This window comes from Borostomias antarcticus, assembly GCF_949987555.1.
Source record: "Borostomias antarcticus genome assembly, chromosome: 8".
NCBI classification, from domain to species: domain Eukaryota; kingdom Metazoa; phylum Chordata; class Actinopteri; order Stomiiformes; family Stomiidae; genus Borostomias; species Borostomias antarcticus.
In genome coordinates this window covers 16118258-16134082 of record NC_140241.1, presented here as the reverse complement: position 1 = coordinate 16134082, position 15825 = coordinate 16118258, and the positions used below count along the sequence as shown (strand labels likewise).

At 46.4% G+C, this 15825-nt stretch overlaps 1 protein-coding gene across 1 annotated transcript in view; it reads left to right on the top strand.

Moving 5' to 3' along the window:
- Positions 1-674: 674 nt before the first annotated feature.
- The window catches only part of thsd7ab (thrombospondin, type I, domain containing 7Ab), a gene marked incomplete at both ends in the record, with an annotated part of 328169 nt that continues 313018 nt past the window's right edge, over positions 675-15825 (top strand). Inside the window, one exon of the mRNA XM_084442488.1 lies at positions 675-816. Within this exon, the coding sequence (XP_084298614.1) occupies positions 675-816 (142 nt within the window). The remainder of the gene's footprint in view (positions 817-15825) is intronic.

The following is a 15825-nucleotide window of genomic DNA, read 5'->3' as shown; positions in this document are numbered from 1 at the left end:
GTGTGTGTGAGTGTGTGCGTGTGTGTGTGCTAGGAGAGGAGGAGACCATCCGCTGCTCTAGGCTGGAGGAGAGATAGAGAGAGAAGGGGTGAGAGAGGGGGAGAAGAGCGCAGGAGAAAGCACATATGAGAGAGAGAGAACAGGCAGTGAGGAGGGGAAGGAGGGAGGGGGAGTACAGAGAGAGCGAGTGAGAGAGGGAGAGGTACCACACCGAAGACACACAGCCACTGCCACTGCTCCACAGCCGGAGGACAGAGGCAGAAGCAGCATCGTACGACGACAGCAGCTAACCATGGACCAGCAGCTAACCATGGACGAGGGAGACGCTATCATTGTATCTGAGCCTCATCCCTCTCACTGACACAACCTCCCTCTGGACCAGCCTTCCAAGAGTGGGGAAGAGAGGAGGAGAAGAGGGAGAGAGAAAGAAAGAAAGAAAGAAAGGGAGGGGAGAGAGAGGAGGAGAGAGAGCAAGTAAGTCTGTCCTTCAGAAGAGGAGGCACCGGTCCCTAACTCCGGTGGGACAAATATCACACACACACTCCACACAGACTTTCACACCTACTTGAATTTTGCCAATTCGCTTTTTGGGGCCATCCTGTTTTTCCCAGTTGCCCTTCTGGACTGAGTGGTTCCCCCTCCCCTCCCCTCCCCTCCCCTCCCCGTGGAGGACCATGGGTGTGGGCTGCTGGGGTGTAGGGACAGGGGGCTGCTGGTACCTGTGGGGGGCAACGCTCCTGCTTCTCTGCGCCGTCTGGAGAGTGGCTCACACACAGGCGGCTGACGACGGCGAGTCTGTCTACTTCTGGGAAACAGGTAACTGCTGTGGCCTTGCACCGTAGAGAGTGGGAGAGCTCCTACGGAACCGTGCAGCTGAACTGCCGGCGTAGCTGTTTGACCCTTAAGGTTGGATTTCAAAGCTGAAATGTGTGTAGATGACGTGTTCCAAAGGGGATACAGTCCCTGATACTGGGTCGTGCCTTGCTTTCAAAGAGCTTTGCAAATTCAAACCAGTGCAGCTAGCTAGATGTTTCAGTTACACTTTCTGTCCACAGAGCTTGTGGAAGTGCAGATCCCCAGGACTCTGACTCCCCTCCTAATCATCACCCTCAACGTTAGCACAGGCCGACTGTCGTTGTCTCAAACACTTCTTTTCAGATTGTTCGAAGAAATTAGCATCCCCAATATGTCAATATTGGAGAAATCTTTGGCAAAATGTGATGATTGATGCATTTGTGTGATATGTAGATGATGATATAAGGTAGGTGGGTTAGCTGTGTTACAGTACAATGCACGTGGATTTATGGTTGGTTACAGTTTATGAATATAGGTGTTGAAGTTCATTCTGCACAAAATGTGACTACTTGCAATATTACATTTGACAGAGATTTGTTTAAGGGGGATGTGACTTAGAGTGTCTGAGGTGCCTTTTAAAAATATATGCTAAATCTCTTCTGTCCGAGATGCATGTGTTAGCTCTTCACGAACAAAAAGTAGAACTTGCAAATCCACAATGTAAACCAGGTGCAAAACCCAAAGGGGGCAGTACATGAAAAGTAAATAAAGGCTGCACACCTGAACATGCGTCGGACTTCCAAGAGTTTATTTGACGTTTCGGTCAAAGGACCTTCATCAGAAATGCCAACATTTGCAATGGCATTTCTGATGAATGTCCTTTGACCGAAACGTCAAATAAACTCTTGGAAGTCCGACGCATGTTCCAGTGTGCAGCCTTTATTTACTTTTCATGTTAGCTCTTCACGCACACACACACACACGCAAACACACACTCGCACACCCACCCACAAACTAGTCTTGACCCCCACCATACTGAAATACTGAGGACCCGGTGCCCCGCCTCCCCAGTAAGCCCCTCCTCCCTGGCTAGTGCCAGCCCCCCAGTAGCTGTTTCCTGGTCTATCTTGCGCCCCTGCATTTTAAAAGAGGATGAGTAAGGAGATTAAAGAGGCAGGGATTTAACACAGGAAAGACAGCCCAGGGAGTCAGGCGTTCATTCATGAGGGAGAGAGAGAGAGTGGGAGAGAGAGGGAGATAGAGAAGGAGGGAAAAGCAGAGAGAGGGAGGGAGAGAGAGAGGAGAGCATCTACACCACTGTAGGTCAAAGTGATTATACCTCTCCGCAATAGTAGCCTACTTTCTCCCACACAACACATACTCTGCAAAATGTCTAATCAGAATGGTGAAGGTCTCTGCTGAGATGTAATCCACTGTTCCTGCAGGAACTAAATGGACCAGTGATTTAAGTCATGTCTCTCTCTGTTGAGTCGCCCAGTAGCTATAGAAATCACACGCTGCAGGATCTATTATTTCCCCAAAAATTACAGCTCTTTTCATCAAAAGTTAATGATTTTGCATAGTCTTTGCATTATTTGTTTGTGTGTATCGAAGCGCTTTTCATAAAATGTTGAGTTGTTGGTTGCACATTCCAGAGAGTGCAGTGATGGGGATATTCTGCTGGGAAGTGGAGCTCTGATGTTTGCATAGTCCTGCTGAAATACAGACCAGGGAATTGACTCAATGCTTTTATTGGCTCCTATGAAAAGATGATCTATGCGTTCTGGAGGTGCAACAATTTCAGTGATATTTCCCTCTTGAGACGTCCATTGTAATGAAGAATACAGAGACAACAGTCAATGAACAAGGATGCAGATGAGGTTGATGGTGATGATGGTGTTGATGATGATGGTGGTGATGATGATTATGATGATGATGTGCTATAGACGTTGTGTAGTGGACAGGGAAGTCTCCTGGGAAGTTTAAAGTTTTGTTACATATTTGTGTGTATTTTCACTCTCATGTCTCATGTCTGTTTCATTCTTCCTCTCTCTCTCTCTGTCTCTCTCTCTCTCTCACATACACACACACCCACAGTGGGGAGACAATCTCCCAGTGGGGTGCTGTGCCTGCTTTGTTAGTTTCCGTTAGTGGAGTGACAGAGCTGGTCAGGGTGAGCTGTCAGGACTGCCTCAGTTGGAGCGCCTATCAGAGGCCAAAGCAATTCCCAGTGTGTACTGTATGTGTGTCTGTGAACTGTATGTGTGTGTGTGTACTGTGTGTGTGTCTGTCTGTGCGTGTGCGCGTGTGTGAGACAGAGAGAGAGAGAGAGCAAGGTGGTAGGGTACTGTACAGTACATGCACTTTGTGTCTGTCTATGTGTCTGTCTGTGTGTGTGTGTGTGTGTGTGTGTCTGTCGGTCTGTCTGTGTGCACATAGACTGTAGACCTGCCTGTCAGGATGGTGTGTTGAATGTGGAGCACCCCCCTCCACCCCCCCCACGTGCATCGCTTCACAGAGTGGCTGGAGGTCCTACCACTTCCATGCACACTGAGAGCATGTGAGACGGCTACCATGAGACAGTGAAGAGAGTGTGAATTGCATTGAGGCGTTCATTACATCAAGTCGACACTTTCTTGGACTCAACATCAGAAGACGTAGACATACAAAAGACATTTGGACATCATTTAACAAAATAATAACTTTCAATAATGCTTTATTTACATCAAGTCGACACTTTCATCATGGACACTTTTATGGACTCTAAATCAGAAGATATATGATAGATAAGATAGATACTTCATTAATCCCCTTTTGGGAAACTATGTATCCAATAGCTCACTGTTAAGGGTGGGGATGTTTGGCTGTGTTGTTTTCCCTGTCTGTCTCCCCGTGGTGTCCGCAAGCAGTGGTGCGTGTGGTTCCTGGTCCCGCCCTTGTCCAGTCCTGGGGCCTCATTTATCAAAGAGCGTGTAAATTCAGGTGTAAAAGAGGGCGTACGACGAAAACGAGGAAAATGCGAAAAGTAGCGTACGACGAGAATATTTACACGCTTTTCGGATCTATCAAAAATGTCGTACGCCATTTCCTCCACGAATAATCCGACGGTGGCGTAGAGGAGAGCGGACGCGCACGCGCCCCGTGTTCCGCCCTCTCCACGCCCAAATTCAACCATATATGGTCAAAACTATGACAGCGCACAACGTGGATACCCCGGAAGGAACCGACATAATATAGCATGGAGCATAGGACAGACAAAGACGTTTATGGAAAAACGCGGAAAGAAGACAAAATTTTCGGAGACGGAGGTGCATGTGCTTGTTGGTGAGGTCCACGCAAGGAAAGAAAATCATCTTCGGAAGGTAAGCTATTTGTACGAGCCTACATTTGTCTGATTGCTCCTACAGTTTAGGTAGCCTACTGTACGTTTCGTGCATCCTGTATCTGGCGTAGGCTACACGGACATGCTGTATTATGTGGCTGTGAGGAAAGCAAATATTCCACACATTCTGTGGTAGGCTATGATTGATTTAGGACCAAAAACAGGGAACGATAACACAGATGACCACTTCATAATGTTAGACCACATTAAACATTTTCCCCTCTGGGAAATTAAGACTCTCATCTAAATCACCCGGTTAATCACACTTAAGCATTTATTTGGCTGCCAACAGAAAAACATATCAATTGAATATGGCTGCACAATGAAATGTTTAATGCATAATCAAGTTAACAGACAAACTCAAAGAAAATGACTGAAATTGTTTCTCCAGACTCTGACGTGGGGTGGGACTCAGAGGAGGGGGAGTCTGCAGTGGTCCTTGACCTGATGGTCGTGCCCCCGCCGGTTGCAGCCTCTACATCCAGCGCCACGACCTCCAGTGCCTCCACCTCCAGCGCACCGGCCTCCACCTCCAGTGCCATCTCCAGCGCCTCCGTCTCCGTCTCCACCGCCCACGCCTCCACCTCCGGCTGCCAGCGTCCCTGCCTCAAGGGTCCCTGAGGGCTGGGCTTCCTATCGGACGCTGTGCTGGAGGCTCATGACCCTAGAGGCCCAGAGGGAAATGGCAGAAGGGATTGGGGCAGTTGTGGGGCAGTTGTGCAGCAGTTGGTGGAGGTCACCACACTACACCACCAGAGCCAACAGGACATCCTCACTGCACTTCATTCCCTCACACATGCTGTCACGGACCTCACACTGTCACTCACTACCACACTCACGGACCTCACACAGTCACTCACTACCACACTCAAGGACCTCACAGTCACTCACTACCACACTCACGGACCTCACACATTCACTCACAAACACACTCACAGACCTCACACATTCACTCACAAACGCACTCACACACCTCACACAGTCACCCACCAACAGACAATAAAATGGTAGAAATGTGAACCTTACTTGTTTGTGTCTTCATAGCTGGCGCATGACCTCAGTGTGGGCCCTTTGGCCCCGCTGGTAAACCTCATGACGGGGAGGGGGCTGAGGGCTTGGGTCCTCATTTTGTGGTGGGGTCTTGACTGGTTCTCATTCTTATCAGCTTTGAATATACATCTTGGCAAACATAACAGAATGATGTACAAGGAGGGGACAGATACCTAGTGAAAGTACTATTGGTTGCTAGTAAAAAGACAATAATGAGGGCTTGCTATAAGGTGGAACCCCCAACCAAGGAGCAGTGGTGGGTGTTGTGGAGGAGATTTATGAGATTTATTTATGCATTGAGGATGCAGGAAGGAAAGTTTGAAGTGAGATGGGAAAAATGGATGGATTATAGAAGGAAGTGTGATGATACCACTAATATTAAATTTGTCATATTTGAGTAAGAAAAAAAAGCTGCATGGATGGAAGTACCCATAAGCTGTTATTGTAAGTTTTTATGTTTTATTGTATTGTCGTTGTATGGATGGAAAATGCTAATAAAGATTAAAGTAAATAAGACAAAGAATATGTATCTTGGCTATGCACACACCAACAAGCCAGCCGTCACGCGCAGCGCCTGCCTCCAGTCTAGCCCCTACCCTGCTGTGCGCCAGGATGAATGAGTCATGCGTGGAGCCAGGCCACCGTGCCACTACACTTGTGATGAGCATGTCGGCGTCACATATGATTTGGGTATTTATAGTGTGCACATTTTAGCGATTCACATAGACGTATTCATTCACTGATGGTGCCCTTATGTGGGTGCAGTCGCCATCGCCGTCACCTCTTTGGAGTTCTATCTCGGCCAGTAGGCCGAGTAGCGCCGGATTCATTTAGGCTCGTATTACGCACAGGAGGACTGTCATTTATATGCTTACCAAACAGCAAACAGGTCCACATGATCACATATTAATGACAATCTAATTGGTCAATTATTGCCGTTTGATGGAGTGCCTGCATTAGGTGTGTGACATATAGCGCGGAAAGGTTTGGGACAGCGCATCTAGTTTGGGGAACAAATCCATATCGGACCATGAATGAGCCGGTTAGAGGACACGTCTAATCTTGCATTCCGATATATGTTTGTGCTGAATTGGGCTATTAGCCTACATGATTGTGCGTTCAGAAACTGTCGCTCTTATTCTCTCCATCAAACATTGTAATTCACCGACGCACCACCTGCGTCGCCAGTTCCCCCTGTGTTCAAAAAGGGTGTAGAAAACCGTGTAAATCGGTACGACAACTTGAGAGGTGTCCTACAAAAGCGAGTAGAAAGGCGACTAAATTTTCGCCCTTTCGGCTTGATAGATCGCAATGTGGGGGGGGGGAAATGGCGTACGACTGAAATCGCGAAAAAGACCGTGTAAAATATGGCGTACCTCAATGATAAATGAGGCCCCTGGCATTCATTGTTGTGTCCTGTCTGCTGTGTTCTATTGGGGCACCGCTCAGGCAGTCCTTCTCCCTCCCCCTCTCCTACCCTCAGTTAGTCTCTGGTTGTTAGTTAGTTTTGTGTTGTGTTTGTTGTTTACCCCCCTGTCTTGTGTACTATGTTTGCATTCATGAATACTTGCAGATAGTCGGCGCTGCAATAAAACCTTTTATTTAAAAAGGTACTGTTTGGTTTGGACAGTTGTTTTTCGGTTCACCACACCCAGTTTTCCCTGGTTCCATCTGCCAGCTGTGCTAGGCACAGACTGTTGCCTGTTCCCTTCTTCCCCTGTACTTATAACACCTTAGGGAGCATGTAACACTCACGGCACAGCACAACATAGAATGACACAGCAATACACAACACAACAAGAGACAGATGGCAAATTCAATCAATCGACATGTCATAAAATGTGAGCCTCTGATAAAAAAAAAGTGAGTTAAGTGAGCAATAAAGTTATAAAAGGGTCAGTAGTAAATTGCACACGAAAGGAGGGGGAGTGGGGGGGGGTCAGGGAAGGGGGTGAGTAGGGGGTCAGGTGAGCTCAGGTCAGCCCTGCCCTCAACTGAGCTGTTAAACAGCCTGATGGCTGCTGGGACAAAGGGGGGGGGGGGGGGGGGTGTGGCAGGCCATTTACCGCGGACCAGGCCAGTTGGCGCGCCAGGCCACCAGGAAAACTCCCGGTGCTCCCGATGGCCACCGCACTCCTGTACCTGAGTCTCCTTCTTGTAGAGCGCATCTGTGTTCGCACACCAGTCGAGCTTGTTATACTATAGTACAAAATGCAAGTGCAAAAAATGAAAAGTTAATATATAGTATATAGTGCAGTCCGTGTACAGATGTTGGAAGTTGCCCATCTTGCAGCATTTCACCATCGCAGTATTTGGCAGGGAAATCCCGTTGGAAATCTTGTGGGATTTCAGACGGGTGTTATTTCGTTTAAGTGATGCACCACCGGCAGGTGGCGTCTTTGAACAGATTTAGCAGGCTGGGCTCACAGTGTATTTACCCTACTAACACAGTACGTAAAACTGACGGGACACATTGGTGTAATTGTGGTAACTTTGCGACGTCACCAGCAGCGGACCTAGCTGACACCTAGCTGACACTTGCCTTTTCAGTCGCAAAATAACCAAAATAGCCGTCCTCCAGTACACTGTAAGGGAACGTAGCCGCCACTGCTGCTTAAATCCGTAACTACGATGTAATTAAATAACGTGACAATGTGGTTAGATCACAGTCCCAATCTGACTTTATTGGAAATGTGTCACAGTGGGTCAGAACATTTGTAAATTACTTAGGTTTTAAAATAAATTTTGAAGTCATACAGTTACAGAATTGTAATAATGAGGAGAAATCCTGCATGTCTGTTTTGTGTGTAATTTCTCATTTACAGTTAATATTAACACTAAAGATTTGCAGTCTAGGCCTAATAAAAAGAATGATAAAAAATATGCCTATGAATAAACTCCTAATTTTGCAACCTAAATGTGAGCAATGAACGCTGAGCAGTGAACGTAGAATGCAAGGCATTGGGCTACTTTCTGTGACACAATTGAAGAACTAGACAAACAAGTTACACACTCTGTGCCAGTAGGTGGCGGTATGCACATTAAAGTTGTTTGCGATCCGCCACTAAACCCAGCGAAGGAGAAGAAGAACGGTAAACTTCCGCCCCGTTTGAAACAAGGAGAAAGACCAACACGCTTTGTCTCCGCGACAACACAGATCTTGTAAGTATCTCAATTCCAATGTATACATTAGTATGTATACATACATACTATGTATTTTGGTATCGTCCCAGATAAAACACCAACGTTATGTGCAAGCTACCCTATTGTAATGATTATATATATGCAGATGCTCTCTTTCCAATGTTAGCTAACTAGCTAGCCAGCTAACGTGATTAGCCTTTTTCGGGCATGGTGGAGTCTAGCAGGCTCGCGCGAGCTCCTGCACGTTCGTACTGTTTCATCGCTTGGAATAAAATGCGATAATTAGCTTACTCATTGATTTCACATTAACCCACGACACCGTTAGTATGTGTTTGTTTTTAGGCATTCATTTTTCCGAAGTTAACGTTAACAGAATACAAGAAGCCCCAACAACGGAGCTAGGCTAGCTAGCAGGATTTGTTATAGCAGCCATCTTGGCTCATTTTGTTACAGCAGCCATCTTGGTGGATTTCGTGTTACTCTTAACTGTTGAAATGGTTGCTCATTCTGTCAAACGGGTAAAGAATTGTGTACTACGTTTTCACTCACATACAAATGCAAATTTTGCATAATAGGTACTCATGATGTGGACTACTAATAGAGGCGCTAAGACGGGGACAGGCGTGGCCAGGGGCAGTCCTGGGACAGCACCACAGGCTCTGTGAGTCTTGTTCAGTTGAATGCCCTCATGAGTATTAACAGAAGAGCACCATATACATATGCACACATACACTCTAACATGTCGCTCTCTCCTCAGCTCAGCCCAATGGTCTCTGATGGTTCTGTCTGGCCAGCCCTTAGGTGGAGAAACACCTGATCATCAATAAAGGCACACGTAAGTACAAATGCACATACGTTTCCATAGACGGGATAAACAAAAGGGAATATTGATATTGAGTTAATGTTAGCGGTAGACATGTGAGATTCATAAGACGCATCACTGACGCCAGTGACGCCACAATATCAGGGAAATTGAGCAATTGCTTCCCTGTAGTGCAAACTTGCAAGATTCGCTCAGTTATTAACCCTTCTTGCCTTTTTTGTTGTTGGTTTTCTCTCTCCTCCTTCCTCTCTGTGCAGTTCTCCTGTGTGCTGAGCCGCTATCCCATGTATTGCCACTGCTGACAGGGTAGAGCTCAGCCCCATGCAGAAGTGAGTGATGAGGAGAGGGAAGATCATTTTCCCGTTTTTTTCCCCTCCAGTTTTAGGAACCGTCTCAAGAATGTGTTCCCCACTTTTATGCCTTTAAATCAGGGTTGGAGTATTCCAGGTGTGTGGCCATGGCCATGAACACCAGTAGAGGAGGGAACCAAGTGTCTCATTCTCTCTCCACAGTTGTGTGGTTGTAACCCCCCACTAGCTACATATTCATTCAATCTTTATTTAACCTCGTGAATCAATTGAGAGTAAGCTCTCATTTACAATGATGTATAATCACTCTATATTTGAACTTGTACTACAGGTGAGATAATCCTTTTTAATGGTCTCTCTCATTCGCTCTCCTAGCTGTGATGTTAGAGTTGTGCAAGACTTGGGTGTTCTCCTGCTCTGAGTGCCCATTCTCCTATACCTCCCAGATCTACCTCCACAAGCACATCAAGAGGAGCCATGACAACCTCTGTCTGCTGAGGAACACACAGAGCATTATGAAGTAGCCAGTGCCTTGGCGAAGGTGTTTGAGCAGCAGTCATCAATGGATTAACTCCCAAGACACAAGGAAGAGACAGCGCAACACACGCTATGACTCCAGTGACGAAGGTAATATAATAAAGTGCATTCAACAGTCCCAAAAAAGTACTACTTGAGTTGACTAATCTGAGCTAATTTACCTCTACTATATGTTCCAGTGCCCAGGCAGCCGGTCGGCAGAACTCAGACCAGACCAGCTATGCCAGGTGCCAGAGCCGGAAGGCCTGCTCTGCCAGTTATCAATGCAGGTATCCATGCATGTTTGTGTTGGTGAAATGTCTATGCATATTTGCACACTTAGTTAACTCAGGACTTTCGGAAGACTCATGTACTCAGTTCACTAATTCGCTCATCTCACATCTCACTACTCGGCAGTAGATGTTCGTCCCGGGTCCTTTGAGCCAAGGCGCTGTGAGCCCAGGCCCTTCAGCCCTTCAGACGTCCAGGCACGAGCAGCATGCATCAGCGATTAGCACCCCGGCCAGACCAGGTCAGGGTCTGACATGTCTCATGTCGAGTTGATTCTTCCCCTTATGCCAGAATCACTACGCCGCCAGCACCATAGTTTCCTGCTCATCCCTTTATCCTCTGGTTTTCAGGTAGTTCTCTGATGCCATCGCCTGTGAGACCAACAGCTCCAGCAGTGTTGCCATCAAGCTCTGCAGATGCTGGTATGCTGAATTTTGTGAACTACTTCATGCTGCATGTAGGGATATACTTTGAGCTGAATATCCATTATGGGACCGTACAATTACTTATAGCCACATCTGTGTTTAATATCCAGACTTCCAGAGGATGATGTGTCAGCAGTTCTCCAGCGTCATGCAGAGTCTGAGGGAGATGGCACAGACAATGATGAGACTGGAGCAGAGGCTGGAGCAGAGACTGTCCGGCGAGTCTGCAGACAGCTATCGGGGAGCAGTACTGGATGACCTGCACCCTGCTAAAACGGAGGAGGAGCTGCTGGTCTTGGAGGAGCAGCTGAAGGACAAGGATCATCAAAGGAAGATGGTGAGTAACTTCAGGGCAGAACTTTGTTCCTTATTTTTGCAGGGAAGTGTTAAGGAAATGTAAAAGTAAATGATTGTCTTTATGTTTTGCAGACACGATATCTGAGCTTCATTCCATGTGCATTGAAACCATTCCCTTTTTGGTTAAAAGGTGCAGTTATGGCCTGTAAGCCAAGCACCACTGTGACGGAGGTGTCTGCCCAGCTGCAGGAGATGCTGAAACATGCCCCTGCTCGATTCAAAAAGGTATGTGATGTCAGGCAGTTAATTTTCTCGTATCCAGTGACATGGCACGCTTCCAATGAACGTATGCGACTTGCTTTTACAGCCATTTCATTATGTCCTTAGGCATCTGCTCCAGCCCAGCTGACCTCCCCAGCCCAGCCCCTGACCGCAGCTCCAGCCCTGACCACAGTGGAGTATTCAGATGAGGATGACCTCTTCTGCCCAGACCCTCGATTCAGATGTGGGTGACCCCCAGCCCGTCTCCCTAAACCTGCCTTTCCAGCCTGCAAGGATGGATGCCTTTTTTGTAAATAGTTTTTGTAAATTTTAACCTTTTTTTTGTGGGATACAACGGTCTGTTCCCGGTCTGCCTGCCACAGAATGCGCACTGTTTCATTTTTGTTTTTAGAACTTTTGCAATTGTCAGATAATGGGTTGCTAGCCAGAGCTTGTACATGCTTTTTTTTTGCTTTTCTGTCTATGCATAATGTGACAGACCGTAAACCTCATCCTTGTAAATATGTATACTTTTAATTTTTAATGTACTTTGTGTAATAAAATGTTCTAAACTGTTAATGGTGTTCAGTCTTATATTGGTTTGTATCATAATGCTTGCTGCTATATCCCCATATAGCATTAATTCGTTTTTGTACTGGTAAATGCTAAATATAGCCAGTGGTACTGCAAATGCTAAATATAGCCAGTGGTACTGCAAATGCTAAATATAGCCAGTGGTCAGTAAGTGACCATATTTGCACCGTGCGAAAAAGACGTGCAGACCAAGTCATATAAATACCTGTAAATCTAGTGTCAGCCAAGTGAGTTTATTACGGAAGTTCCTGCCCACGTTTTTTGCACGCGGCCGCACCGTATTTGCACCGTGCGAAAAAGACGTGCAGACCAAGTCATATAAATACCTGTTAATCTAGTGTGAGCCAGGTGAGTTTATAACGGAGGTTCCTGCCCACGTGATCACGTGCGTTCTTTGCACGCGGCCGCAACTTCGGAATGACGTGTCGTTCTTACGTAGCGGCTACTAAACGGCAGATCTTGCGTTTCCGTAAATGGCCGCGTAATTTCCGCACGCGGCGCAGACGAATCGTCACCTATAGCGGCCGTATGTCGAACGTTTGCGCAACCTGCGTGTGTTAGTAGGGTATCCTATAGTCTACACCATTGTCATTATTGGCTAGCTCCTTTTGTACACCTCGTGCCCATTCCCCGTGTGTTGGGCCATCAACTGACAAACGATGAGAAGATGATGATGAGATGAGCCAGCCAAGGGATTTGTGAGGCACTTTCAAGAAGCTAACTTTGACCAATACAACTGGCTAACGGCTAGCAAAACCTAATGGCGAGTCCTGCTTTGCAGCGTTATGCATTTCAGATTGATCATGCAATGTGTGTGAATGTCGCTGCTATGTGAGAGATAAGGACCTGTTGTTGCATGTCATTGACAAAAGCTTCCCCTTATTATGGTGTCAGAACGATGGCTTATGAATGCGATGTGATAACCCAGAATGGTTAGCACTGGCAGAGCTATTTTCAGTTTGATAAAGCCGTTGTGGTGTTTGAGCACGAGTTGTCGTAATCTTGTGATGGACTTTGTTTTGGTGTGGAATTATAGTAGTTTGCATCTTGTTTACGTTTTGGTAGGAACAATTAAATTGTCCCAAGTGTTGCAAATTATTGGTACCCCTACGTGCGTAGTTTCTCTCTCTATCTGCGTGTGTGTGTACGGGGCGCGGGGGGGGGCATCCACCCTGGGGGAGGGGGGGGGTCTCATGGTGTCTAGGGTCCAAGTCCAAATGCTCAGTCCAAGTCCAGGGCAGGGACAAGCCTGAAGAGCATCTGTTCTTCTGAATGTTTTTCTTATTGGGTTCTTTGAGAGGAAACGCTTGCAAACACGAGAAGAACATGTGACCGCCGCTGGTAATTTGGTCCTCAACTAGGCAAAATAATTTTTCAGTTTTTTACAGATTATTAAAGTGCAGATTGTAAGCTTTCAAATGAGGTCTCATACATTGAAATCTGAACATAGTTGAAGAAGATATGCTTATTTGAATGCTAGTACTGCCAAATCAACTTAGCTGAGAAATCCTCCTCCAAAGTTCTCCAACATTTTCACACCTCTGACTGCCAGGTAATGGGCGTGAACAATAGCCTGGTAACCCCACCCCCAGCCACTCCCCCACTGGACGATCTGTCATTATCTGTCAGAGTGGCTGTCAACTTGGGGTATTAACTGAGAGTGGCTGCCAAGTGGGGTGCTCTCTCACTGATGACCCCACACTCTTTGAGTCAGTATTAATCTTGTTCTTAACTGCATTCACAACACAATATAAGATTAAGTTCAAATGTAACGTTCTTTATTGTCACATACATGATATAAAGTACAAGCATAAGTAGTAAAGTGTACAAAAAAAGGCAACAGTCTAAGTGTTAAAGTGTACAGTCAGTTGTCTGTTTTATAGACAAGGTGCATAGTGTTCATTGTGATCAAGTTTACAACAAATGAATAACAGTCCCCAGCTCAATACTCAAGGTAATAACAACAGTACTCAGCTCAGTATTCAATATTCTAACAATACAGTCTGTGCAAGTGTGGGCAAGTCTGTGCAAGAGAACAAGCAACGCTTCAGTATACAAACAGGAAAAGGCTGTGGCCTTTCTCCTGCAGTGCTGTCCGTCCTGATGATCTGCAGTGAATCTACAAGCGGACAGTCTTGTTCTGAGCTGCTGTGGAGTTTGGCGGGGGATATGTGACGTCTCGTCCCTCATCAGAACAGAACTCTCTGATCTTGTCAAAGAGATACGTCTGTCTGGCCATGTCCAGTCCGGGTGGGGCTTGCACAAGAAGACCTTCTCTGGGGGGCAGGACATCAGGCTTGCGCAGTAGCTGAAACTCGACTGCCGGTGCATCACGGTGTTCTCTGGCCACAACCATGCCAGGTCTCTCAGCATCAAAACTGCAATAGAATAGAAGGAAGAAAGTACATTAAACTATTGCCCACAGTACTGGCACTCCATATAGATAAAATAGTACCAGAAAGTGTTGATTAAATAGACTAGCTAATGCATGATAGGATGAATGTATTCTCACCTGTTGTGCAAAATCAAAGCTGTAGTGCATAGTGATCTTCTTGCTGGCTGGTATGGAGGGGCCCAGGGAGAGCTGCAAATCCTCACAGGCCTGGAGCTTTGCTCATCCTGTAACCAAAACAAAAAACAAAGGTGTCAGACTACCATACCTCTCATGCTCTCTCATTCTGTTTCTCTCTATAATATAGCTACCTAGCTAGATATAAGCTGCCTCGCTGGCTAGTTTAGGAACAAAGGGATAGCTCACTAGCTAGCCATGTCCCTGTGCTAGGCAGCTGGCTGGATATTAGCTGCCTCGCTAGCTAGTTTAGGAACAAAGGGCTTGCTCACTAGCTAGCCATGTCCCTGTGCTAGGCAGCTGGCTAGATATTAGCTGCCTTGCTGGCTAGTTTAGGAACAAAGGGATAGCTCACTAGCTATAGCCATGTCCCTGTGCTAGGCAGCTGGCTAGATATTAGCTGCCTTGCTGGCTAGTTTAGGAACAAAGGGATAGCTCACTAGCTATAGCCATGTCCCTGTGCTAGGTAGCTGGCTAGTTTAGGAACAAAGGGACAGCTCAGCTATCTAGCATGTTAGCTAACGTTAGCTAGCTAGCCTTTGTTAGTTAGTGCTAGTGCCTTTGTTATGCTAGCTAGACTTAGTCACTTGTTTAGAAAGGAGCTACTGCTAAACGACTAACGATAATGTAATGTAAAGATACATTACACAGATAGTATAAAGATAGCTTACCCCAAAGCAAAGCCGAATACTTGGCGGCAGACAACAGTGTTGTGAATTGCTTTGTTGATACAGTCATCCCTGTATCACAGTTCATCAAGAATACAACTCCGTGTACGAACGAGTCCTGCTCTGCTGAAGTTTTAGCTGCTCTTAAAACTCTTTCCATGTCCTGGATGCCATCCCCGTCTTCCTCTTTAGCAAAAGCTGTAGCATCCATGGTTAAACTTGGGACTGAATGTAAACAAAGCCGGCGTGTTGGGGAAGGGTGGGGGGCGGAGAACCCGGAAGCAATAGCCAATGAAACCAAATCATGCTAATCGATCTGCCCGCCCCCAAACCCGACTCGAAATCAGCTAAAAACGAGCTTAGTTTGCAGACTAATTATACGTATTTCGTGAACCTAAAACTGTTGTCTGTTATAGTAAGTGGGTTCTTCACAACTTCAACTTTGGTAATACAAAAAAAAAAAAACAACGAAAAAAAACTTTTTTCTTTTATTTTGCCCCTTAGCGCATTTCGGGGTTTGCCGAGTTGCGGACCAAATCACCAGCCACTGTCACACATGCAAATCCAGCACAGAAAGACCCGGAGATTTTCATGCTATGAGGCGACAGTACTAGGTACCGTGCCGCATGTGAGCAATTTTGGGGTTCAGATCAGGACACTTCAGCACACTCCGGAAGCTGGGATCGAACGAGGACCTTGTGA